The sequence below is a fragment of the Naegleria lovaniensis genome (genome assembly GCF_003324165.1).
Source record: "Naegleria lovaniensis strain ATCC 30569 chromosome Unknown tig025, whole genome shotgun sequence".
Classification (NCBI taxonomy): domain Eukaryota; phylum Heterolobosea; class Eutetramitea; order Acrasida; family Naegleriidae; genus Naegleria; species Naegleria lovaniensis.
Genome location: NW_025407847.1, coordinates 137,403 through 163,486, shown reverse-complemented (window position 1 = coordinate 163,486; position 26,084 = coordinate 137,403). Strand labels below are relative to the sequence as shown.

General features: G+C 38.2%; 11 protein-coding genes across 11 annotated transcripts; 5 read left to right on the top strand and 6 right to left on the bottom strand.

The window, feature by feature from the left end:
* Positions 1 to 138: 138 nt before the first annotated feature.
* On the top strand, positions 139 to 2,011 carry C9374_005721 (uncharacterized protein; the record flags this gene model as incomplete). Its single annotated transcript, XM_044695503.1, has 3 exons — positions 139 to 183; positions 239 to 1,900; positions 1,952 to 2,011. The coding sequence occupies 3 exons, from the start codon at positions 139 to 141 to the stop codon at positions 2,009 to 2,011; spliced, it is 1,767 nt and encodes a 588-aa protein (XP_044547608.1).
* Positions 2,012 to 2,047: 36 nt separating this feature from the next.
* Positions 2,048 to 3,073, bottom strand: C9374_005720 (uncharacterized protein; the record flags this gene model as incomplete). The annotated part of the gene is made up of 1 exon (XM_044695502.1): positions 2,048 to 3,073. One exon carries the CDS (start codon positions 3,071 to 3,073, stop codon positions 2,048 to 2,050), a length of 1,026 nt encoding a protein of 341 aa, XP_044547607.1.
* Positions 3,074 to 3,173: 100 nt separating this feature from the next.
* C9374_005719 (uncharacterized protein) lies at positions 3,174 to 4,091 on the bottom strand (the record flags this gene model as incomplete). The annotated part of the gene is made up of 1 exon (XM_044695500.1): positions 3,174 to 4,091. The coding sequence occupies one exon, from the start codon at positions 4,089 to 4,091 to the stop codon at positions 3,174 to 3,176; it is 918 nt and encodes a 305-aa protein (XP_044547606.1).
* A 106-nt stretch (positions 4,092 to 4,197) lies between these two features.
* Positions 4,198 to 5,025, bottom strand: C9374_005718 (uncharacterized protein; the record flags this gene model as incomplete). Its single annotated transcript, XM_044695499.1, has 1 exon — positions 4,198 to 5,025. One exon carries the CDS (start codon positions 5,023 to 5,025, stop codon positions 4,198 to 4,200), a length of 828 nt encoding a protein of 275 aa, XP_044547605.1.
* A 182-nt stretch (positions 5,026 to 5,207) lies between these two features.
* On the top strand, positions 5,208 to 7,208 carry C9374_005717 (uncharacterized protein; the record flags this gene model as incomplete). Its single annotated transcript, XM_044695498.1, has 1 exon — positions 5,208 to 7,208. The coding sequence occupies one exon, from the start codon at positions 5,208 to 5,210 to the stop codon at positions 7,206 to 7,208; it is 2,001 nt and encodes a 666-aa protein (XP_044547604.1).
* A 900-nt stretch (positions 7,209 to 8,108) lies between these two features.
* On the top strand, positions 8,109 to 14,759 carry C9374_005716 (uncharacterized protein; the record flags this gene model as incomplete). The annotated part of the gene is made up of 1 exon (XM_044695497.1): positions 8,109 to 14,759. The coding sequence occupies one exon, from the start codon at positions 8,109 to 8,111 to the stop codon at positions 14,757 to 14,759; it is 6,651 nt and encodes a 2,216-aa protein (XP_044547603.1).
* A 1,411-nt stretch (positions 14,760 to 16,170) lies between these two features.
* On the top strand, positions 16,171 to 16,977 carry C9374_005715 (uncharacterized protein; the record flags this gene model as incomplete). The annotated part of the gene is made up of 1 exon (XM_044695496.1): positions 16,171 to 16,977. One exon carries the CDS (start codon positions 16,171 to 16,173, stop codon positions 16,975 to 16,977), a length of 807 nt encoding a protein of 268 aa, XP_044547602.1.
* A 502-nt stretch (positions 16,978 to 17,479) lies between these two features.
* On the top strand, positions 17,480 to 17,839 carry C9374_005714 (uncharacterized protein; the record flags this gene model as incomplete). The annotated part of the gene is made up of 1 exon (XM_044695495.1): positions 17,480 to 17,839. The coding sequence occupies one exon, from the start codon at positions 17,480 to 17,482 to the stop codon at positions 17,837 to 17,839; it is 360 nt and encodes a 119-aa protein (XP_044547601.1).
* Positions 17,840 to 18,039: 200 nt separating this feature from the next.
* C9374_005713 (uncharacterized protein) lies at positions 18,040 to 19,167 on the bottom strand (the record flags this gene model as incomplete). The annotated part of the gene is made up of 1 exon (XM_044695494.1): positions 18,040 to 19,167. The coding sequence occupies one exon, from the start codon at positions 19,165 to 19,167 to the stop codon at positions 18,040 to 18,042; it is 1,128 nt and encodes a 375-aa protein (XP_044547600.1).
* Positions 19,168 to 19,236: 69 nt separating this feature from the next.
* On the bottom strand, positions 19,237 to 23,652 carry C9374_005712 (uncharacterized protein; the record flags this gene model as incomplete). Its single annotated transcript, XM_044695493.1, has 5 exons — positions 19,237 to 21,113; positions 21,155 to 21,262; positions 21,333 to 22,499; positions 22,573 to 22,824; positions 22,893 to 23,652. 5 exons carry the CDS (start codon positions 23,650 to 23,652, stop codon positions 19,237 to 19,239), a joined length of 4,164 nt encoding a protein of 1,387 aa, XP_044547599.1.
* Positions 23,653 to 23,917: 265 nt separating this feature from the next.
* Positions 23,918 to 25,120, bottom strand: C9374_005711 (uncharacterized protein; the record flags this gene model as incomplete). Its single annotated transcript, XM_044695492.1, has 1 exon — positions 23,918 to 25,120. One exon carries the CDS (start codon positions 25,118 to 25,120, stop codon positions 23,918 to 23,920), a length of 1,203 nt encoding a protein of 400 aa, XP_044547598.1.
* Between the last annotated feature and the right edge of the window lie 964 nt (positions 25,121 to 26,084).

Here is a 26,084-nt window from a genome sequence, read left to right as displayed (position 1 = left end):
CACAGCATGGAGTTTCTTGGAAAGATTCATTTGGCTGGCACGGTGCAGGAGGAAAATCACTCTCTAATTATGACGACGTCTTGGAACTAATTGGATAAATCTGCAAGTCGTTGGAACTCTAATTTAAAAAACAAAAAAATGAGTTTTGGCGGGGGGAATACTTTCGACGAGGTTGAACGAAGGGTTTGTAGTTAGCATTTTGAATTATACGACAAGTGGACCCTACCATACCCATCAGAAATTGTTAGAAGAGAATGAGTTGTTGAGAAGGGAAATTGAGGATTTAAAACATTTAAACAAGGAATTAATGCTTGATAGTGAAGACAACGATGCCCGAATCATCAAAAACTACAAAGCAAAAATTGTACAGTTGGAAAGACAAGTTCAACTGCTCACAAAATGTAACAATATCAAATCGGAATCAATAACAGATATTGATAATTTTGTTTCGGAGATTGTAGGTGATGACAATGATTCATCACCTATGGATAGAGCTCAGCTACGAAAATGGGGAAAGATGTTACAAGAAAAGATCAGAAACTACAACATCATGACAAAGCAAGCAGAGCATCAGAAATATTACATTGAGAGCAAATACTTTGGATCGGACCATCAAGATACAATTCAAAACGTTTGCAATTATTCTAAGAATGACGATATTCCGTATCTTGATGTAACCAATGTTTTGGAGCTGGAGAATGATCTCGTACATGTATATAGAAACTTGTATAGAATGAGAACTCATCTAACTAACACTAAGGACACTACTAAGGACCCTAATTTTGTATTATTGTCTAACATCACTATTAGTAATATTTCAAAAATATTGAATGAAATGGTTGAACTATCATTAGTACTTCCAAAGAAAGATAAAGCATCCAATGAAGAGATAAGCTCATCATATAAGCAATTTTACAACCCAATGTCTCTTAGCACAGCAGAAGTAATGTCAAAACTGCCACGAATTGGAAACTCTAAAACCTCCAAAGATATTGAGGACAGTGTGAAGAATTTAGTGAGAGCATTTCACGCACAAAAATCTCTTTTTGAGATTGATTTACAGTTGAAGCAGGAGGAACTGAATATTGCTACAAAAACTAGCAATTTTTACACCTCATATATGAGCGAATTGTTGAAGGAAATTGATCAAAAATACAAAGAGTACACGAATCAAATACAACCTCTACTCCAAGAAAGTTCTTCACGTAGCAATATCAATATATTAGAAGATATAGTTAATGCATTTGAGGAGTTTGATAAGGACAGCACAGAAGAAAATCTAAGAACCTTTCTCCTAGCTTTTAAAGATAATATCTACTCCATTTTAAGTGACGAAGCAAACAAAGGCCCTGTGACGAAAAAACCAAAGTCGTCTAATGTCAATATTAAGGCCTATTATGAGAAATTTAGAAGGCACATGGAAGAAATTCAGTCTGAATTTGAGATCAGAAAAAACGAGTTTATAGAGAAAATGTACAACTTGAATCCTGAGGTGGAGAAATATGAACACGTCGAGCCATTCATCAGTTACACGCCGTACGACAACAGGTCTTCCGTTGCTAAAAAACCTTCTGTAAAAAAGATGCCAACCGTTTCTCAATCCGTCAGTAATGTGAAAATTTCGTCAAACAGATTATCAGCAGTGAGAAAGGAGTCCAACAAGGTTCAAAGATCATCAGAAACAAGCGTTGATGAAAACGTATCTTCCTCGAGTGAAGCGTCACAAATTACTCCTAAAATCACTGCCTCTTCCAAACAAGAAACCTCAAAGCTGAACCCTAACACAAGAGAACTTGCACAAAGAGTTGAGGATCAAAAGCAGCGAATTCAAACATTAACGGAAAGCTTATCTGCAAGAGGTATATCAGATATGCAACATTACGCCATTACAAAACAAATTGTAAGTAGATGAAGTAGCATTGGAGCATTTCTAACCTTTGGCGTTTCTTAGAAAACGGAGAAAGCAGAGTTGTTGAAGCTTGAACGAACTTTAAAATCGCTTAAAGAATAAATAGAAGCGTGTTATTTACAATTTTTACATTCTCCATTATTCAATGTCAAATAAACTTTCTTCGTCACTACGTGCAACATCGTCCACTGGTATCTCCTCTGTTTTGGTTGGTTGCTCTTGATCCTGATTGGTTTTCAAAGTCATGAGAGCAGCTGCGTCTGGAGTCTTGAGTTCAACCATTTCGTCATCTTGGTTGGTGTCATTTTCTTTTTCATCAGTTTTGTGATTGTTTTGTGCTTCTCTCCTTGCGTTTTCAACTAATTTCTCAAAGGCCTCAAAGTTTTTCCTCTCTTTATCTTTCTTCTCTTGAGCAATTTTTTTTCTTTCCTCTCTCTCTTCTTCCACTCCACCTCGCTTCCAAGCATTTACTGTTCTTCGTTCATCCTCGAAAATTGGCATATTGTCCAAATAGTTTAAAGATGGAAACTGTGCTATAATTTCCTTTCGATAATTGGGAATCATTCTAACAAGCGGGTTTCCCTCAAGCCGAAGCAATTTTAATTCTGAGAGTGATCTCAATGTTGCAAGAAATTCTTCAATTAGTTGCTCTTGAGTCATGTTTTCGGGGATTGATTCAAACAACTTGTTCTTACTAAGGTCCAAAATAGATAGCTTTGTACAATATTTCAACGCTTTGATAGAATCCAAAGTTCTCAATTGATTGCTGTTCAAATCCAGAGTTTGAAGATTGGTACAGCATTTTCCCAATTCCTCAGGAATGTGGCTAATAAAGTTTTCGGAAATGTTCAAGGTATGAAGACTTTGGCAATGGAAAATCCCTTCAATGTGTTCAATACAATTTTGGTGAATGTAGAGACAGGATAACTCTTTCAAAGACTCCAACCCTTCAATTTTGTTCACAGCGTTCGATTCCAACCACAAGACTTTCACTCCGGTAAACTTATCTAAATTCTCGATTTTTGTTACCCCTTTATGCTGAAGGTAAAGCTTTTCGTTTAGCTTTTCCGTCATGTACCCTCCTTTGCTTTTACATAACTTTCTCAAGTAATCGTTCGTAATTCTTCCGTTTGGTAGGCGATCGAGGTCTTCGTGTCGTGACATTTTTTTGTATTTGAAAGCGCCAATTCTTTCGGGATACAAAGCGTGTCAAAACATTCTTGTTTTTCAATAAATACAAAAATCCCTTGAGCTTTGTGAATGTTTACTTGGAAGCTGGTTTCTTTCCGTACATTTGTTCTTTCATCTTGAGGAATTGTTCTTTACCAACCTTCTTGGCAGCAATTTCTTCTAACACACCAAAATCGATTTCTCCTTCTTCTTCGCTCTTTGAGCCTGTCAACTCAATGACAGAGTCAACCATCGATGCAATACCATCAAAAACTTCGTAAGGAGTTGGGTTCTTGCCCATATATGCAGGAGTGGTTACCAACTTGTTATCCTTGTCAACAACAACTTGGCTTGTTCCTTTGGTCAAGCAAGTAGCACCAAGAGCTCTGGCATTTTCGGTGGTGGCTGGATCAGAGTCACCCAAAGTAATTGAACACTTTGGAATGAGCTTGGCAGCCAAAATTGGAGCAATACAACACATTCCGATTGGAATCTTGGCTTCATAAGTTGAAACAATAGCCTTCTCAACTTCAGGATTAATCTTAAAATTAGCTGGGTTTTCAGAATAATTGCTCAAGTTTTTAGCAACACCGAAACCACCTGGAACGATGAGAGCTTCGAAAGATTGTGGTCTATATTGTTCCAATTTGAGAACACTTTGTCTGGTAATTCTGGAAGCTTCAGAACGGATATTTCTCACTTCGTTCTTGTCCAAAGTCTTTGTAAGATGGTCATAAGTTTCTTCTTGATTAATATCAGGAGCAAAGAAAGCAATCTTGTATCCCTTCTTTGACAATTGAATCATCACACTGACGGCTTCGGTAATTTCGGTACCATCAAGATAACCGCATCCACTCAATAAAACAGCAATGGATCCCTTCTCAGTTGGTGTTTGAGCAGCATAATTTCTGTATTGTGGTTGTTGGGAGAAGAGAAGGAATGATGATCCTTGCTTGGCGAAGGAGGTGTTGTTGCAAAGTGGTTTGGCGATGAGAGTTGATGCTCTGAACATTTTTTATGAAGTGGGCATTTTTGAATTTTACAACGAGCAAGTCCTGAAAAATTAAAAACCTAGAAGACGCTGGTTTCAGATATGACGAAATTTAACCCAGGGTGGTTTATCTCGATTGCTCTTTAAAAGCATCATATCCTTGTGCCAGTAAATCAAAAGGAGGTTCTTCATCTCCATCTTCACCCAAACCGTAGGTATAACTGCTGAACGGATACAAGAACGATTCGTCTCCTGGCAAGTCTTCTCCTTTTGAGGGATCTTGACACATTTCCTCCCAAGCTTGCTTGCCTTGTGAAATAACCAGACACATGGCATATAAGCCTCCATCATCTTCGAAACATGTCAAATCCTCCTTAACAGAAGCTTCATAGAGAGTATTTTTCACATTTTCAAATTCATTTTCGAGTTTGTGAATGAAATCCAAATAACCATCATCAACGATCATTCTCTCAAGACTGTTGGCATCTCTATTTGCCTTTTCAATAAGAGCCCAAAACAATTCATTGATATTGAAGGAAGCCTTTGTTCTCCTATTGAATTTCAAATACAAATTAGTGTACTGGTTGATTTGTTTGAGTCGACGTGTGTAGAAGGGAAATTCTCGTTGCATACAAACATCATACACCGGGTCTGAAGTCGACCACACAAAGAATGACTTGGAAACTAGACTACAATTTCTTAGAGTACGATCATCACCAGCCAGAAAACGAAAGATATGATTTTGAAAAACTTCGGGTGGGATGAGATGATCTGGTGAAGAGTCCTTCTTTTGCGATAAAGAGAGAGGAGAGTTATGCATTTCTTCAAACCATTCTATACTATCGGAGGGAATGGGAAGCATGGAGTTTCGAACGGATGGAGTGTGGTCTTTGATACGTTTGGTATGCAATTGCTCCTGTTGAGTGGCAGAATCTAATAATTGTCGCTTTGGCATTTGTTTTTTGTAAAAAGTATGAACTTGGGAGTCTTGATAGTGAAGTTGCTGTTTTGTGACGCGAAATTGCCGGAATTTAAAAGTGATCTAACTCATAACACGTTGATTGGAGGGTACATGAAAGAGGGATAGCTACTGTGCAATTTCAAAAATCAAGAGATCTTGTTTCGGCCTAAAAAAAAATGTTTACAGCCTCCGCCATTACTGATGTCAATCCAAGCACTGCGAACCAAACATTGTCCATTCAACAAATTTCTGAATTTTGGAGAGATTTTCTAACCATTTCCAGCGGATCTTCAATTTTGAAAGAGCTCATTCCCAAATACCAAAATGTTAAATTGACCAACAATATTCTTTATGCACAGTATCGTGGCTTTCCTTCTCGTTTTCACGCAGAAGTATTTTACAACATGGCCAATGAAAGATTGGATTGTGAAAATATGAGTGATTTTATTTCTGCATATTTTTCCCTCTCAGAGAAGCCACAAGAATTGAAAGAACTCTACAATAGAATTGTGAAGAGGAACATCAAACAATTGGCAACATTTGTTGATTCTGAAACACCTAAAATAATGAAGAGAAAGCTTTTGCAAGCTTCACCAGAACATTTCAAAAGAATTCCCTACATTCTGATTCATGGAAGATATTTGCCTCAACAAGCAGCGTTCTTGCTGTATCATTGGCTGGAGTTTATCGAACAATCATTAGAAAATAGAGAGAAGGACATTATGAATCGTGACGAGAATGAATGGATTCCTCTTATTTCTGCTCGATTGACTCTGATTCAAAGATTAAAGAAGGCCATCGTTTGGTATACTCATGGTGAGACTGACAAGATTGAGAATTACATTAATAGGAAAAATAATTCAGATGTAAAACCATCATTAAGGGGATCTTGTATGCCCGATCGATTCAAACCCTTGATTGCTCTTCCTAAAATTAATTTCCTAGTGGTCAATAAGATTTTGTCAGATGCTGACTTGCAACCCATTAGCATTGAAAATATGAACACCATTTCAGAGTATTATAATTTATTGGACACTTTAGAAAACCTATGTGGTGTTGGAGAGCAGTGTGTTCTTAAATACATTTTGAGAAATCGAAAGAATTCTCCACCAACCAAAACGGCCGTGTATTTCAATCTTCTAAGCCATGAAGAGAGAAAGAACAAGCTACATAAGAGTTTATGGCACTTTCGCAAGTATAACAAGTGTTTGGCAATTGTTGGCAAGTTGAGAGGAAGATTGGAAACTTGTTTTGATCCTTTCGTTACTGGACAAGCGGCTCGAGTCGATAAGAGTGGAATGATGACTTTGAATTTCAAAACTCATCACTATTATTTCAACGAAAACAGTGTCGAGTCCATTCTCAAGGGCATTGATATTCCTTCGTTGATTTTTTCTTGTGTTGCAGTGAGTTTATTTTCAGTAAGAAAGCAATTTACATTAAGGAGCCAAATGCAAGGTTCGTTAGATCCATTCTTGTCCTATATTCTAAACATTTGCAAAAGTAGAGCAGGAGACACTCAATGGGATCTGATCGCTTCAATTCATCCTTTGGAAGATGTCATGTGTAACTTGAACAAGGAAGAGGCTCAACACGTGTTAACACAAGTGATTTCCTATCAGATTCCATTGGCAAAATTCATGAAGGCTCAATGGGAGAAAGGTGTTAAAGACTGTGTTCAATCAAATATGAAAGTTCCTAGATCTGGATCGTCATCAGTCAACTCCACAGGATGGAATGTTGTTGTGGGCGCTTATTGCAACAGTCTAAGATTCATTAGAGCCCTATCCCGTTCCTTAGATACCAAGCCTCCCCTTCTAATCAAATCAATGAGACTGACTGCAGCAGATCAAATGTATTGGGCAAAATTGTATGGCCTTCCACTTTGCTCTGATCTACTTGTCTTTCAAGCTTTGACAAGTATTGGAATTACTCCCTGGGATATTATTTTAAACCAAGTTGAAAGCGTTTCTGCGGAACAAATAATCAAGATTTGTGAAAAACATAAGGTTGATCCTTCAGGTTGGTTAGGTATTCGTGAATCAAAACATCGATACACAGACAAATCTTCCACTGCATATCAAGACCAAATCTGTGGTGTTTGTGTACCAAGTATTCAATACGTTCAAATGATTCTGAAAACATTAGGAGCATTTGGATATAAATCTAAAAATTGAGAAAGTCAATTGACCTCCTTTCACACAGATGATCATAAATTTCGATCCAGAAAACTCATAATGGCTCGTTCTCCTTCAATATTTATATTTCTGCTTGGAGTCGTTTGAGCAATCATATTGTTTTGGAGTTGCAAAAACCAATCCTGATGATAGAGGCATCTTATACTTTTGTTAAGGATGGAGTGTATTCACCACAAACAAATTCGGAATAATTAACAAAAATATGAGATCACATTATTGGATAATGCCAATATCATCAAATTGAGGCCTCGTCTGTGATCATTCTTTGCCTTTGAATCTTCAAGCTGTCACCAATTTAAATGTTCGAAAAGCTGGGAATTTCTCTTTGACCTTCTATTATGCCATCCACCTAAAAGGACTCTTCGGTTCAAACTAGATATTTGTCTATAATTTGTGTGGTGGTGTCTGAGGACGCTACTTTGAAATTTCACTTCGAAAGGGGCCGATCATATCATCATTGAACTGCACTGTGTTATGATCATCTAACACCAAGTCTATCACTGATGAAGAGTAACTGGAAACTCCCTTCACATCTTCTCTCATTTCTCTCCTCTGCCCACGATCTACATTCTTGTCCGATGTTTAACAAATGGACATTTTTCAACGTTCATCTTCATTGGTCCCGTTTTCACAGAAGCTTCCAACAGCGATTTTCATAAAAACTTTTACTCAAAAAAATTTAACCTCACAGGCTCTCATCCCGAACAAATCATTTCTCCTTTGGTGATTTGGCTATTCGTCCTGTACGGCATCATCATCCTTGCTTTAGAGAACAATTTTGAACAACAACGTAGCGGAATCATTCATTGGCTCTTATTATTTCATCAATTATCAATACCCGATATCATCAATCAGCAATAACAACACTTTTTCATCATCATGTCTGCTCAAAGTCCAGTTGTGGATACACAGTCCAATCGTGGATTCTTTGCCAACATTGAAGAATACGTTCGGGTGATGGGAGGAAATAAACCAATTAAGAAGATCCTGATAGCCAACAACGGTATTGCAGCTGTTAAAGGAATTCGTTCAATGAGAAAGTGGTGCAACGAAGTTTTTGGCAGAGCCGATGACATTAAATTTGTAGTAATGGCAACTCCTGAAGACATTCAGGCCAATGCAGAGTATGTCAGATTAGCTGACGAGTTGGTGAAAGTTCCTGGTGAATCCAATTTCAACAATTACAGCAATGTCAAATTAATTGTAGACATTGCCGAACAATACATGTGTGATGCTGTTTGGCCTGGCTGGGGTCACGCGAGTGAAAATCCAGAATTACCTTTCTCTCTTTCTCAAACTAAACGAAAAATCTCTTTCATTGGTCCTGACGCATTGCCAATGGAAGCTCTCGGAGACAAGATTTCTTCCACAATTTTGGCTCAAGCTGCTGGAGTTCCTTGCATTCCTTGGTCTGGAAGTCATGTTTCCTATGACATCGCTAAAGATGGTTTGCCAATTCCTGAAGATATCTATTTGGAGTGTTGCATCACTTCAGAGAACGAAGCACTCGAATGTGCTCATAAGATTGGTTATCCAATCATGATTAAAGCATCGGAAGGAGGTGGTGGTAAAGGTATTAGAAAAGTTACTAATGATACCGAATTGAAGTTAGGATTTCAACAAGTCAAAATTGAGGTTCCAGGTTCTCCTATTTTCCTCATGAAACTTTCGAGTGAATCTCGACACTTGGAAGTTCAAGTAGTAGCAGACAAACACGGAAATGCAATTGCCCTCTACTCGAGAGATTGTTCTGTCCAAAGAAGACATCAAAAGATTATCGAAGAAGGTCCAGTAACAATTGCTCCAAAACACGTTGTTGATACTATGGAGGCTGCTGCTGTCACACTTGCAAAAAGTGTAAACTATAGCGGCGCTGGTACAGTGGAATACTTGTATGAGCCAACTACTCAACAAGTCTACTTTTTAGAGTTGAATCCTAGATTGCAAGTTGAGCATCCAGTCACTGAATGGATTACTCTCACAAATATTCCTTCAATTCAGCTTCAAATTGCTATGGGTATTCCTTTATACAACATGGCAGACATCAGAAGATTCTTTGGAGTTCAATTGGAGGAATTATATTCTCCATCCGTTAACATTGATGTGAATGACGCCAGTAAGAGACGACCACCAGTCGGACACACTATTGCTTGTCGTATTACTGCTGAAAATCCAGAAAGCGGATTCCAACCAACTTGTGGTGGCGTGGTTGAATTAAACTTTAGAACAGCACCTAATGTATGGGGATATTTTTCAATTCGTTCTCAAGGCGCTGTTCATGCATTTTCCGATTCCCAGTTTGGTCATATTTTCACTCATGGATCCACTAGAGAAGAGGCAAGAAAATCTATGTTGTTGGCACTCTCTGAACTTGCTATTAGAGGAGAGATTAGAACCACTGCCGAATATTTACAATCACTCCTAAAATTTGATGATTACATTGACAATAGATACACTACAGCTTGGCTTGATGGACTTATTGCACGTAAAATTAAACTGGAAAAACCAGATACGTTTTTGGTTGTCACTTGTGGCGCTTTGCACACACTTCACAGAATGGTATCTGAAAGAGCAAAGAATTGGATTTTGGCAGTAGAGAGAGGCCAAGTTCCATCATTTGATTGTGTAGATGTTCATTATTCTATTGAGCTGATTTATGAAAACGTTAAATATCAAGTTGATGGAGTTAGGAGCGGTCCTAATAAGTACACTTTGGCTTTGAATGGCTCAACCAGAGAAGCAGAATTTTCAGAATTAAGAGACAGTGGTTTGTTAATTATCATTGACAACGAAAGCCATGTTTCTTATGCAACTGAGGAGCCATCTGGCCTCAGAGTTTTGGTTGACGGAAAGGTTTGCATGTTCACCAAGGAATTTGATCCTTCTCAATTAAGATCAACATTGAGTGGTAAATTTATAAGATATCTTGTTGAAAATGGTGCTCATGTCAAGCCAAATACACCAGTCGCAGAATTGGAAGTTATGAAAATGATTGTTACTGTGTATGCTCCATTGCCTGGTAAAGTCAATCACTGCTTGGTAGATGGTACAGGAGTAAATCAAGGAGACATCATTGCCATGATTGACCTCGATGACAAGTCCCAAGTTAAGCGATCACTTCCATTTGAAGGACAATTCCCACCATCTAGCTCTTCTAGTACCACTGCTAGAGTACCACCAAATAGAGTTGTAACTTCTGCATTGGAAGTAATTGAGAATCTGTTAGCAGGTTACGATTATCCATCATTTATTTTCAATGACAAGTTGAGTCAGGCTGTTACTTCTTTGAAAAAACTTGGAGATAGAAATGTTCTCATTCACGTACTGATTGAGAAGATTTCAGTTTTAAGAAAATTTTTGCCAATTTCCTTGATTAAGGATGTTAACAACGTCTTGCTCAAGAGAAAGGAGCAATATGATGAATATTGTTGTCAAGACAACGATGATCACACACATGATGTCTACAACGAAGATTTAATCAAGGAACTGGTTACTCTCTTCAAGAATTTTGAGAATGGACTTGAAGGAGGAAAGAAGGACGAATTTTTGCAGGCTGCCAAACCAGTTTATGAAATTTTTGACCTTTTCAACTCTGGATACAAACAACATGCTTATAACGTTCTTTCAAAGCTTTTGGAAACTTATTTGGAAACTGAAAAAGGTTTTGATACTAAAGGAGGAAAGAGAAAGGAAGCTGTATGGTTCGATTTAAGAGAAAAGCACAGCGACAATCTCACCAAGACATATCAAATTGGACTTTCACACTGCAGACTTAGAAGTAAGAACAAAGTCATTCGTTCTCTTTTGGAAGTTATTGAAGATCTCGACATGGTTAAAGAGTTTACTCCAACTCTCGATGAACTTGCAGCATTTGTTGCTCCTGAATACAGCGATGTTGCAGTTGCAGCTAAGCACATCTTAACAACAAGCAGATTGCCTTCTAAGAAGAGAATGAAGGATGAAATGGAAGGATACCTTAAAGATGGCCTTGAAGCAACTGACCAACAACAAAAGTTAGCTTGCTTGAAAGAGTTGATTGTTAAGTCTAACTACAGCTTTGATATCCTTCTCGAGTTCTTCTCTGATCCAAATGAAAAAATTGCTGATTTGGCTGCAGAAGTTTACATTAGAAAAGCATACTGTACGTTTGATATCAATATCGTGAAGTCTGCATCCCACGGAAAATACAAGACTGTAGAATTCAACTTTATGAATACTGAGAAATCAACTAACTCTGGATCCTTAAAGTCTGATGGTATTGTTGGATCCATTTCTATGGATTCCTTGAACACACTTTCTGAAACTGAAGATAACCTTGGCTTTGGAGTTATGAGCATTTTCGACTCCCTCCATGATGTCGATAATTATCTTCCTGAAGTGTTGAAGATTTTCGAGAATAATGATGATGCAGACCATACCAACGTTTTGAAAGTGTTGCTAAAGTGGAATCAAACAATTACTCCAAATGATACAGAACTCGTTTCAGCTCTTACAACTATCATGAAGAAACATAGCAAGCAACTTGAATATAATGAAATCAAGAGAGTAACAGTGGTTGTAGAAATTCAAGGAAGATTACCATTCTATTTTACATTCAGGCAAAGAATTAACTACAACGAAGATCCAATGTACAGACACATTGAGCCAACTCTTGCGTTCCAACTTTTCCTCAAGAAACTTTCAAACTATGACGTCAACCCTTATCCTTGTAGAGACCCATCTGTGCACGTTTTCTATGGTCAAAAGAAGAAGGAACTTGGTTTGAATAGATATGATTATTTGAACAAGAGATTCTTTGTTCGTACTCTTGTTTTACAAGGTGATATTTTCACTGAGGAGAATCCTGAAGAATTACAAATTTCAGAACTTGAAAGATATGTTGTTGCATCAATCAATGCATTGGAAATTGCAATGGCTGATAAGAACTATGCTGCCAGCTATGCAAATCATATTTTCGTCAACTTTTTACCAGAAGTTGTTGTTAAAGCTGACATGGTCGGTGAAATTATTGAAAGATTCCAAAAGGTTTATGGTAAGAGATTGTGGAAATTGAGAGTTAGTGAAGTGGAAGTACGATTTACTGCTAAATTCTCAAAGACATCTCAACCTCAAACATTCAGATTTATTGCTCGTGACGATACAGCTTATAATCTCACACTAGATATTTATCGTGAAGAGAAGGATCAAAATACAGGTAGAACTGTTTATAAGACTGTTGTAGGAGAAAAGAAGCCATTAGAAGGACTTGATGTAAATATTCCACATCCAATTCTTCAAACAGTGGACCAAAAGAGAGTTATTGCTCACAACAATGAAACATCATATGTTTATGACTTCCCATACTTGTTCGAGAGAGCAATTCATGGCATGTGGAAGGAATACAATGAGTTAACGCAAGAGCCAATTCCCTCTGTACTCTTACAAAAGGTTGAGTATATCTTGAACAATGAGACTCGTAAGCTTGTGGAAAATCCAAACAAGGATGCTATTGGTAAAAACACTTGTGGTATGGTTGTTTGGAAACTTACCATGTACACACCAGAATGCAGAGATGGCAGAGATATGATCCTCATTGCAAACGATATTACGTTCCAATCGGGATCATTCGGTGTCATTGAAGATGAAGTATTCCAATTGGCAAGCGAGATGGCAAGAAACTTGAGGATCCCAAGATTCTATATTGCTGCCAACTCTGGTGCTAGAATTGGTTTGGCGGATGAGGTCAGAGAACTCTTCAAAGTTGAATGGACTGATCCAAATGACTGCACTAAGGGGTTCAAATATCTTTACCTCACCGAATTTGATTATGAGAAGCTTCAAAAAACTCACTCTGTGAACGCAACATTGATTGAAGTTAACGATGAAAAGAGATGGAAGATTATTGACATTATTGGAAAAGAAAATGGTATTGGTGTTGAAAACTTGAGAGGATCAGGTATGATTGCTGGTGAAACCTCTCGTGCCTACGAAGAAATTTTCACAATGAACTATATTGCTGCAAGAAGTGTTGGTATTGGTGCCTATGTGAACAGACTCGGTCAAAGAATCATTCAGAACAGAAGAGCTCCAATCTTGCTTACTGGTGCTGGTGCCTTGAACAAAGTTTTATCTAGAGAAGTTTACACAAGCAACTTGCAATTGGGAGGTATTCAAATCATGTATCCAAACGGTGTATCTCACTTGGTTGCAGCGGATGACTATCGTGCCATTCAACAAGCTATGAAATGGTTGCAATATGTACCTAAAACCATTGGATCTCCTCTCCCAGTGTTGAAGAATTTAGATGATCCAGAACGTGAAATTGGCTTTGTTCCACTTGAAGGATCTCACTATGACTTTAGAGAAATGTTGGTTGGTAAATATCTAGAAAATAATGATGAAAAATCATATTTGAGTGGATTCTTTGACAAGGACTCGTTCTTTGAAACCCTCGGAGGATGGGCTAAGAATATCATCGTTGCTCGTGCCAGACTTGGAGGTATTCCTATGGGTGTTATTGCTGTTGATACAAAGACTTACGAACAAGTGATTCCAGCAGATCCAGCCGACAGTAACTCACGAGAACGTGTGGTTCAAAAATCTGGACAAGTTTGGTATCCAGACTCTGCATTCAAGACTGCTCAAGCCATCAATGACTTCAATAAGGGAGAACAATTGCCACTCATGATATTTGCCAACTGGAGAGGTTTTTCTGGAGGGCAAAGAGACATGTTTGATGAAATTCTCAAGTTTGGTTCCTACATTGTCGATGCTTTAACTCAATACAAACAACCAGTGTTTGTTTATATTCCTCCACACGGAGAATTGAGAGGAGGTGCATGGGTCGTAGTAGATCCAATGATCAACAATGAAGTTATGGAAATGTTTGCTGATGAAAAGTCAAAGGGTGGTATTTTGGAAGCATCAGGTATTGTGGAAATCAAGTACAGAAAACAAGAAATTGTTGCTACTATTCAACGTTTGGATGAAGAATACATTAGACTCAGCAGAGAGTTGGGTAGCTCTGAAATTTCTCTTCAAGAAAAAGACCAAATTAAATTGAAGATGGAAAAGAGAGTTGAACGATTACTTCCAATCTATACTCAAGTTGCTGAATGCTTTGCTGATCTACATGACACTCCAGGAAGAATGAAGGCTAAGGGTGTTATCACCGAAGTTGTATCATGGAAGAACTCTAGATCCTACTTTTATTGGAGATTAAGAAGAAAGCTTCTTGAATTCTCATTGTTGAACCAATTGAGCGATTGTGTCACTGAAAACAAGATCAGTGTCAAGAGACAAATCTTGAGAGAACAAGTCATCAACAATGAACAATTGTGGAATAATGACAAGGATTTCCTTTCTTGGGTTGAAACTAACAGCCACACTGTTCAGCAATGCATTGCTAAAATCAGACGTGAAAAGGTCAAGCAAGATGTTGCTACTTTGTGCTCTGGAAATGCTGATGCCGTTCTTGAAGGATTGCTTTCTTATTTGGAACATAATTCTGTGGATGAATCTTTGAAAGAAAAGCTTCGAAAGCTTCTCTAAAGTACTACTATCCACAGTTAATTTATAAAAATTTTAAAACTTCTCAAATGTGAATTTTGTTCGTCCTTCTTTGACCATTCTCGGTTGGTTATCCAAACAAAATTTTGTAGTAAACAATTGGCGCCATGGCGTCGAAACCAACAAAAAAATGTTAACCTCTTTGCCCTTTCAACTTGTTGTATTGACGAACACGGTGTGGTCTTATTTTGTAGTGATTGTGTCGTTCATAACTCTGATCGCGAAAGGGTCGATGTTGTTGTACCCTTCATACGCTTTAGCTTTGGAATTTATTGGATGGATTTGTTATTCCATTATCACATTCGCCAACCTCCGATTGAGTAAGTGTTGCATACACGGACATTGGTCCCGATTTATTTTCATGGAAGATTCATTGGGCAATTTTACCGAAAACTATACTCCTATATTTTTGAGTTTGCCTTTCCTTACTTTGATGTTGGGAGGAACGATCTACTACTTATTTCTTCAGGTTTATGTGTAAGTGAACATAATTTTGGGAACCATGAGGATTGATTCAATGAAAATGTTAAGTTTAATGTTTGAGGTCATTATCAATAGTGTGTCACTGTTATTGATTGCTGCAAACGTTATTGCATCCATTGTTGTTGGATTGACATTTGTTAGATTTGCAGTGTAATAATATTGCCAATATTGTTCATTTTGCAATAACCTCAGCAAGGAATGAACCAGAGCAATGGAAACAAGATCTTCATGGAATTGAAAATGCAATATTAAATGTTCAATATTTGGAAGGTGTGCCACAATGGAATCCATTGTCAACACATTGAAACACAGCAAATACTTCGCTCAACACTATAAATCTGCCAATAGGTTGCCATGTTCATTCAATATTAATTCTAAACAAATAACATTTTACCAAATTCAAGATCTACTCTTCAATGTCTCAATTTGCGTCCACACTTGCGAACTTTCCAAATAGATTTTGCATGACAGATATCAAGGATCCAGCGCATACAACACACAGTTTTCCTTTTAGTGTTCGGGTTTTTGACTGCACATCACAATCATCCAACCTTGTATCTTTTATCCTTTCTAGCCTCTCCGACTCTCTTTCATGATGCTTTAAATTGCAAAATAAAATACTACTTTCGAGCAAGAATACCATTTTCGAATGGATTTGCCTGAATTTGTGTGAAGGAGGAAAATGGCAGCAGGACCAGCATCCATCAACCGAGGTTCATGGAAATCATTAAAATCTCAAATAAAAAACCAATAACGACAAATAGCTTCATCAACTTGATTCGAGAGCAGCATCAACAACGACACATACCTTCATCGCTCCATACTATTCTGCTACTCTACTTGATTCAATTGCAATTTCAAAACATTGGGGAAGACCACAAAGATGACAACAACTACATCAGGCACGCTCATGCTCAAACTTGATCATGAAGATTTTTGTATGTCCTACGAAAAGTTACTTGTTGAAAACGCCATGATCATGAATTCAGGATCATTCCGCCATGGCTTGTTCAATCAACGGTTCACAACAACAACCTCCACACAACCATACTCTCCAACCACCTCGAATGCCTCCTCTCTCTGTACAATGTTCAATCTCAACAACGTGATCTATGAAGACGGCGATCATTGTCTCATAACGGATGCGCATCAATGCACTCCCCAACCAAAAACTAATCTACCATTACCAACTTGGGGCAATAGTAGCCATGACATCGAACCCAACAACGACAAGTGTTTCAGAAATATGGATCCAGAACTCAAAGTAGATTTTCAAGTCCAACATGGTTCGTTTGTACCAACAAGGAATCATGACTTGACAATACATCAACCATCGCTAATGGATTCCTGTTTTGATCATTCATCAGCCCTCAATGAAGGGCTGTGTGGTTCAAAGTCTTCTTATTGTGGTGTTCATGTTGTATCACATCCTGAAGCCCCTAATCCAAGTGAAACAAGCCACCCTTCTCAATTCGCAGAGATCAGTCCAATTCCAAGCTCAACCTTTATTTCATCGCCAACTACTACAAAAAAAGCTATCCAGCGGAAAGATGCTTCCACTGTTGCTGCTTCAAGTAAGGGAAAAGGAATTTGTAAAAGATCAAGATCATCTTCATCATTGTCTGCTTCCAAACTCAAACAACAGTCCATGCAATTTACATTCCCATTGTGGACATTCCATGTATCCTGTTCCTCTACTTCCTCCTCTAGACATTAAGAGAACTGACGCTTGTTATTCCCTCTAATGATTAGTTTATCTAGTTTTGAACAAAATTAAGTTGATCCATTTGCCAATCTTTTATCTTTTTTTCTTACAAATCAATAAATTATTTAACAACCCTGTACTACTAATACTAACAGATGTCTTGGATTGAGGCTTACAAAAACGCCAATGTACAATTCGCCATAAACACATTGTCGTGATCCGAACTTGTTTACAGTCACGCCACACACCTGAACACGACTCGATAGAAAAACTCCGAATTGTAAACGTGGACGGCAGTCAACTGGATTTATTACAACAAGTCGTTTGATTTGCCTATGCGTCCAATATTTCATCAAAAAAGGAGATTTTTAAAACTTTGCCGAAAAAGTAGTCCCACCCCGTTCTGAATACCTTCAAATACGCCAATTGTCACTGCCATGTGAAACACACACAACAAAAAACTAAAACACTTCTGTGACGACATCCACAGCAATAACACTTCACAACAATAACAATGGCCACTACTATTCCATCACCATTCCAATGGGACTCTACTTTCTGCGTGGGTAACAATGAATTGAATGACCAACACAAGAAGCTCTTTGCTCTCATCAATGCTTTGGATGCCAATCGATCCAGTGCTTCTGCATTGAAGGAATTGTTGGATTATGTTGTTGTTCATTTCAAGGCAGAGGAGGACTTGTTTGCCAAGGTGAATTTCTCTGATTCTGCTTCTCACAAGGAGACTCATGATAAGTTTGTTCAAGATGCTTTGGGTTTGAAGAGTGTTGGAGATGGTGAAATTCAATTCATCAAGCAATGGTTGGTAAGCCATATTAAGGGATCTGATATGAAGTACAAGGGAGTTCTTTAAATATAGCAAGTGATGATGATGGACGCATCACATGTATACACACCACGTATTACATTGGATTCATGTATGAACAATAAATTAATTAATTGAAAATAGCGTGATGAGGAGAGTGGTACATTCTCCGCAATGTATTGAATTCAACAGTGGCACAATGTATTCATGTTCGTCAACCGACCCTATCATGGATGATCTGTTAAAATTCACAATTTGAGGTCAGTAGCAATTCCAAAGTGGTCAGATATGGGATACTTTTCATCATTCCCAATATCGCAATTCCAATCTACAATATGATAAGTTTGTGTTGATTCCACTGTGTTTGGCTCTCTTGAAGACTTTTTGCGCCCTCGAGAAGCAAATGGATTGAAAATCAAATCATTGGAACTAGTGGGCACAGTGTAAATGATGTGATCCAAACACATATTCCTGTGAGTTTTTGGATGCTTTGTAAGATCACTCCCGAAAATATCTTTGAATTCACAATCTTGAATGTAGTTTTTACAAATTTTTGAATTGAGCTCGTTCATCAAATATTCATAAATTTCTAAATCCACTAAACTGTCAATATTAAAATCTCCAGCTAATACTATATTGTGTTTTGTCAAATTCTGTTGATGTGAACTGGTATGCTTTCTTTTTGCGTATGAAATATATGTGCAATCTCTAATAAATGCTATCAATTCATCCACTTGGCTTCGTCGAATATTTTCGTCATGAGCATCCATATGAAGCGTAAAAAGATGAATAACACCCTCGTGTGGACTGTGGATTTTGGCATACAGAACTCCTTTACCTGTCACATAATCGTTCCAACTGGTGTTTTGAAAAACGTAATTTTTGGAACATACGATGGGATATTTGCTCAAAATTAGCAGTCCAGAGTCTTGACATAAAGGATATGGAGGATCTGACAAAGCGACATGATAATTCAATTCATTGGTTCCCTTCTTTACAATCATTTCATGAAATGTATTTTCAAACAACTCAAAAAAAGTATTTCCATATCTAAAAACCTCTTGCAAGACAACCACATCAAACATTTTGTGAGCCTTTGTCTTGTCTGATTTTTGTTGCTTTTCTTTCGGAATTTTCCGTTCAACAAGTACAAACGATGATTCTATGTCTGTTGAAATGGCATGATCATCACAACTCTCGGAATCATTTGAAGATTGGATCAAGATTTCCTCTTCTGAAATACAATTTTCAAATTCATCAAAACCATTCGCTAAATGTTTTAGAAATCCTTCCGTTCGTTCCTTCTTAAATGGTGGAGGAGATTTTTTGAAGGAGAGTGAATTGATGAGCCACATGTTCAAAGTGAGTAATTTCATTTTTAATGTTAATGAAAATAATTTCTTTTTCGAATATTTAAAATTTAACCTCTTGAGCAGATCACGTTTCTATTTTCGATTTCGAGTACGCATGTACAGAGCAATCACCACGACGACAATTAAACAAACTGCTGACAGTACCAAACATCCTCCAACGGATCCCACAATAATTCCAATCAATGCTTCTTGGGAGAGACTAAACTTGGGTTCCTCGGTCTGAGTGGTTGCCTTCTTAAAGTTCTTATCAATGACTGCAAAAGAAGTCAGGTGATAGGTTTTACAAGTTATGGAGAGAGTGACATTGTTTTCTTGTTGCACCACTGAATTCAGTACAGATTCCACTCCATCGTTTTTCCAAGAATTTGATGAATCATCAAAATACACACAACTCACATTGAGTGAATTCCTTTCTTGAAGTATGAAACGAATATCTTCAAAATGCAACAAGATGGGATTTTCCAAATTTCGAATAGGAATGGTTTGTCCACGAGAGTCATACAAGGACACAGTAAGAACTGCACTCACGACTGGTGCTTCCACAGAATTACTGTTTTTGGTACTCTCATTCTTGGATGGTTCATAGAGAGAGGTCAATAAGGTCACTTGGGAAGTTTCATTAAGACCTAACGACACTAATTCTTTCAACATGGTTGGAGGTAAGGAAACTTTCACAGAGGTGAAATTGGTAAAAGTCACATTCTTGGAATTAATTAAGGTTAAATTTTGGACCACTTCTGTCTTGACTTCTGAAATGACTTGGTAATCATTGGTACATCCTAATGGTGAATTAGTTGTATTGGATTGTTGAACAGAGGTAGGACAAAAAGGAATGTTACAATCGATACCAATCCATCCATCTTGACATTGTAGACAACTCTCAAAAGATGGGCTCCACGTGTATGGCGATGAACAGAAAGGACTCAATTTACGAACACGATGATTGTTGGAGTCACATACTAATAATTCACCACTCTCTTGAGATAAAAAGAGACCATTCGGGGTGTCCAAGAGAGATTGCAATCCCAGTAACCCATCACCGTTGAATCCTCCACTCATGGATACACCTGCAACGGTAGTAATGATTCCATTCGTGTCAATTTTTCTTACTCGATGATTTGCAGCATCTGAAAAATAGATATTTCCCTTTGGAGAGACAATGATCGCAGTGGGTTGATTAAGGAGCGCACGAATGGCTAGAGATCCATCACCTTCCGATCCAGGAGTGTCCAACTGTCCAGCAATAATCGAGGACACTCCAGAACGTGTCACTTTCTTAATGACATGTCGATATTTAAAGGTCATGTACAAATCTCCAGTGACCTCATTCACAAATGTCTGAGTAGGATACAAACGAGATTCTCCTTTGGTTGAAGCATTGGGAAGTAGAAAGACTTGACTGGTTCCAGGAACGGTTACAATCGTGCCATCCACGGAAACTTTTCGAACTGATGATTCCAATACATCTGTAATATAAAACGAACGATCCTTCGATGAAGCAAACACATGCAACGGAGAAGTCTTGGCATTCACAGCGAGACCTGTATCTCCAATTCCTCCAGCCACTGTACTCATCGATCCATTTGAAATTTTTCGAATACGGCCATCAGCTCCATCCGAAAGAAAGAGTTCATCCTCAGACCGAGAAAAGGAAAGTCCATTCACACTCGAAAGAGTTCTTTCCGATACTGGTCCATCTCCATTGTACACACAGTCTGAAGAGGTACCTACCACGATGGAAATGTATCCATTGGTATCCACTTTCTTGACATTGCATTGATCGCCAATGTAAAATTCACCGTTCGATGCGAGAAGGATGCGGGTAGGGTTGTCAAGAGAGGCATTAAGGGCAAGGACTGGATTACGACCAACCGCTTGAGAGCCACCGCCAGCCACTCTTACAACAGTGCCGTTGGTGAGAACTTTTCGCACGACTCGTGCACCTCCGTCTAGAAAAGTGTCAGGATGCATGAAAATAACATGTACATACCTACGATATACAACTCACCAGAATTGGACAATGCAATAGAAAGTGGGTTATTGAAAGAAGCCAATAAGGCACTTCCTCCATCACCAGAATTTCCAATTTGACCGTTTCCTGTATATTTCACAAATGATTCGTCATTCATGTTATTTGTCAACATGACAATAGACCATTTAACACTTACCAGCTACTGTCCATACAAGTCCATTTTGATCAATCTTTCTGACACCATGCTTATTGCCATCCGTATAATACAAAGTTTGAGTCTTGCTGTCATATGCAATGTCATACACTACTGAAATAAAGGTTGAAGTTGCTTTAGCACCTTCAGAGGTGCTGACTCCTCCTCCTGCAATGATGCTTGTAGTTCCATTCAAAAATACTTTTCGAATTCGAAAATTTCCTGTATCAGCAATGTATATTTCTCGTTCAGGAGTTAAAGCTATCGAAAATGGAACAACGAGTTGTGTCGATGTTGCATTGAGTTGGTCTCCATTATATCCCTGAACACCAGTTCCAGCTACTGTTTGAATCATGCCAGTGGAATCGATTTTTCGAATTCGATGATGCATGGAATCTGTCAGATACAGTTCATCAGTTGCGGCATGGTAAACCACTTTTAAGGGAAGGGATAAATAGGCACGAATGGCAGAAGCACCATCTCCGTCAGAAGTCACATTTCCAACCACAGTTTTGATCATTCCATTAGAATCAATCATTCTCACACGAGTGTTGTTGGTATCTGCCACCAGTACAGATCCATCCATGGTTACGGCTACACTCGAAGGATGATTGAGTAAAGCAAGTTTAGCATCACTATCCTCACCACTGAAACCAGCTTCGCCGAGCGTACCTGCAATCGAAGAGACCATTCCATTGGATTTTGAAACTTTTCGAATACGATTCGCATAATATTCTGCAACCACGAGCGCATCATTGCTTGCACTCACACTCACAGGATATAACAAATTTGAGGACCAACTTGGAGTTTCGACTTGTGCAGAAGGAATTTCACTTCCCCAACCTGCAACAGTGGAAAGGATTGGCTGTCCAGTCATGTAGGAGACTTTACGAAGACGTTTGTTGTTTTGATCGGCAATGATCAGGTCGTTTCCTGCATAATCCACTCCTGAGGGTGTGTTGAAACAGGCTTTTAAGGCATTTCCTTCGTCACCACAAAATCCTTGAGTGGAATTTCCAGCCACAGTTGTAATCACTCCAGAGGTCAGATTCACTTGTCGAATGACATGATTCAACGAGTCAGCGATCATTAAAGCAGATCCATCAGGGGAGAGACCAAGTCCAAGAGGGGTGTTCAAGCAAGCGAATGTTGCCAATCCTCCATCACCACCTTCACATGGAATGTTACAAGAAGAATATTATCCAGAACTATGAAAACAACAATAATCAGTATGAATACTTACAATAGCCACGTTGAGCACTTCCTGCAATGGTTGTAATGGTTCCACTGGCAGTAATTCTTCTCACTCGATGATTCTTCGTGTCTGAGACGAACGTAACACCTGATGAGGTTGGTAATATGAATGATGGAGAATTGAAAAGAGCAAACACCATATTGTTGCCATCTCCTGCGAAACCTGCAGTACCATTTCCACCCACAGTTGTGGTTTCTCCAGTACTGAACATGTATTTCAATATTCTGTGATTTCCAGTATCTGTATCCATATTCATTTGGTCAACAAATGCATCATGCTCTTGAAAGTGAGGTTGAAATGAAACTTACCTGCAATGAACATTTCATTTCTTGTTTTTGAAAGTGCTACTGAGAGTGGAGCATTGAGATTCACTTCATTTCCAATAAAATTGTTATCATTAAAAGTTGTATTACCAGTTCCTACCAAAGTCGTCAAGACACCTGTCGTGATATTCACCTGAAAGACTTTATGAAGAGATGAATCAACCACAACCATTACATCAGTTTTCGAGTCATAAGATGCTCCTTTTGGTGATTGCAACCATGTGTCGTTAGATCTGTATCCAGGCCGTGGAGATACAAGTGGAGCAAGTTCGCCTTTCAAAACACCTAAACCTGTTCCTGCTACGGTTGAGATCTGAGGAGTTGCGAGTCCAAGATTAAGTCTTCGAACTCGACCTGTGGTGCTGTCTGTGAATACCGCATGATAATTGCCTTGATAATTGAGTGTGAGCACAGAGCTCACTAAACCGACACCAGCTGTCAAAGCATTGTAACCATCCATTCCGTGTCCTCTAATAACTGTGGACACTGTATATTGCGGAGGTTGGAAAGATTTAATGGTTGAAGCATGTACTGCTGAGAATATTGTACAAGAGGAAGATGAAGAGGAGGTGTTATCGACTTGTTGGACACACAAAAGACTAAACATGATGACCACAGCAAGGAAAGATATGATTGAAGAATGTGTCCATACGTATCTGTGTGATGAGGATGATGTGGAAGATGAACGGGTCTGTTTGCATGTGGAGCCAGCAACCTTTGGTAACTTCCAACGTGGAATAATCATTTCAATTTTTTATGGTGACCTTGCCTATCACGCAAGTTCGCGCATTCTATCATGCACGAATAATGACAGTTGAGGGTCCAGTCACTTGCTTTTTTCATTTTCGGACTGATGAAATAATGAATGTTGTGTCAGTTATAGTGTTGTGCAAGCAAGAGTGAATGTCCAGCTTGCATTAAAGTAATTGGCAATTACATGTTGTTGTCGAAAAAGAAGAGGATAGGTGTTGATGTCAACATGTAATTAATCATTAAAATTTGAAAATTCATTAATCACGGTTACTAATAAATTTCTCAATTTCCTCATTAATTTTGTTTGGAATCTCCAACATGACAAAGTGACCTGCATCGAATTTTTGTAATTTTGATTTGGACTTGACACTCTCGTCTACAAAGTACTTGAATGATAAATCAGCAGTTTCTTCAATAAGTGCAATATCATCCTTTCCCCACAAGATCAATGTTGGTACTTTCACAGTTTGATTTTCGAGAGGACCATCCATAGTATTGCCTACCATTGGATATCTTCTTTGATCTTTCATTCCAAACAATTTCATTTTCAAATAATTTGAAACCTTTCCTGTAAGAAAACCTCTATAATATGCAATCATTCCTTGTAAACAGTTTGGTTGGGACCAAGCACTGACAATGTAATGATAATCCTCAATCGAGAGAATATTTTGTTTTGCCAGAGAAGCAAAAGCAAATGACAATTTCTTAAATCCTTCTCTTGAAAAATACTCTTCTGGAATGGAGAATCCTAATTGCATAAAGAAGATGTACCAACTCTTTCTCAATTGTGCAAAAATTCTATTCACAGGCAATGTGGTTATCGTTTTTGTGAGAGTACTAGGATGAGGTACATTGAGAATAATTAACTTTTCAACCACTTGTGGATACGTAGAAGCAAGTGCCCAAGCAATTACTGCACCCCAATCATGAGCTACGACGACAGCTTTTCTATTGTGAGCTTCATTGTTTCCATAATAACCATCAATGAGACCTTTGACATCATGAACAAATTCACCAATATCGTAATTTGCCAAATTATTGACATCTGGTTTCTCTGTACCATTATATCCACGAAGATCAGGAGCCATGACTGTATAGGATTGACCTCCAAATTTATAATCATTGTTCATGAAATATAAGAGTTGGAAGTACCAGGAGGTTGTAGCTGTTTGTGGAAATCCATGTAAGAACAGAACGAGTGGATTTTTAGTGTTGCTGTCTGAAGTATTTGCACGTGTTGTTGTTGTTGACTTTTCCAACACAACCACATCCATCATAATGTCATTACTTTTAATTAATTTTCTTGGAAATATTTGATAATTGTGTGTATTTTCCGAAGTTGGATTTTTAAAGACATCGTTCACATGAACAACATTTCTCATTGAATTCAATTGATAATAGAGAACGACTACTGCCACAATAGAAATTAGCGTCCGAGTGACAAGACCACAAAGAGACATTTTTTTGATCAAGGTTACTACGTTCATAACAATCACACTACTCACATTGATTACACGTTTCAAAGCCGATGTTTTCAACAAACTGGATCACAATCGTACAATAATTGAAGAGGAGAATTGGGAGAGTACTCTCTGCAAAATTAAAAACTATTTTATCCGCCGCCAGGAAAATTTGCACCAACGCGTTAAGACCAAAAAGGCTACAGCACTGCAGGTTCCCAAGTTGTCTCCAACCTCAGTACTGATGCAGCTCGACGATGCTTAACTTCTCAAATCGGACGGGATGAGGTGCATTCATCGTGATATGGCCGTAGCCATTCATTTATCTTGAATACAAAATAACAGTGTTAATCCTTCGAGATATTGCCAAGGTTGTTGAGAATAAGCAAGTGGTTTTTGATCTTTAGAAACATGTGTTGAGGTGTTTGCTAAAAATGACATCTAATCCTGCCACCATTTCTTGTTGTGTAACTGTAAAAAAAACCTTGCTTGATAAAAACAGCCTATTCCAAGTTGTCCGACCTAAAACAGTGGAAAAGCAAAAGAAGATAGCAAAGCTAGGTTTCGATCCTAGGACCTGTGGGTTATGAGCCCACCGCGCTCCCCCTGCGCCACTTTGCTTTATATTCTGTTTATGTATCTTGAAATTTAACTTCACTGGTTTTTCTATTTTTGGGGGTGGTAATACCTGGTTGTAAATGGCATCTCGTTTGGCAATTTGAGAAAGTTTTATGCGAGTTTCAAAACACATTTCTTGCACAACATGTTTCACAGCTCCAAACTCAAGGTTAATTTCCCTTCAAGCTCGCAAGCTTCGGAAGCGAAAGCATTTCTCAACGATTGGAACAGAGAATGAATGAAAAGCAATTTGCATCACAAATTCTCTCAAATTATTTTCATAAATTTAACACAGAGAAGGGTGTTGAAAGAATGGAATATTTGGATAATATTCGAGAATAATAGC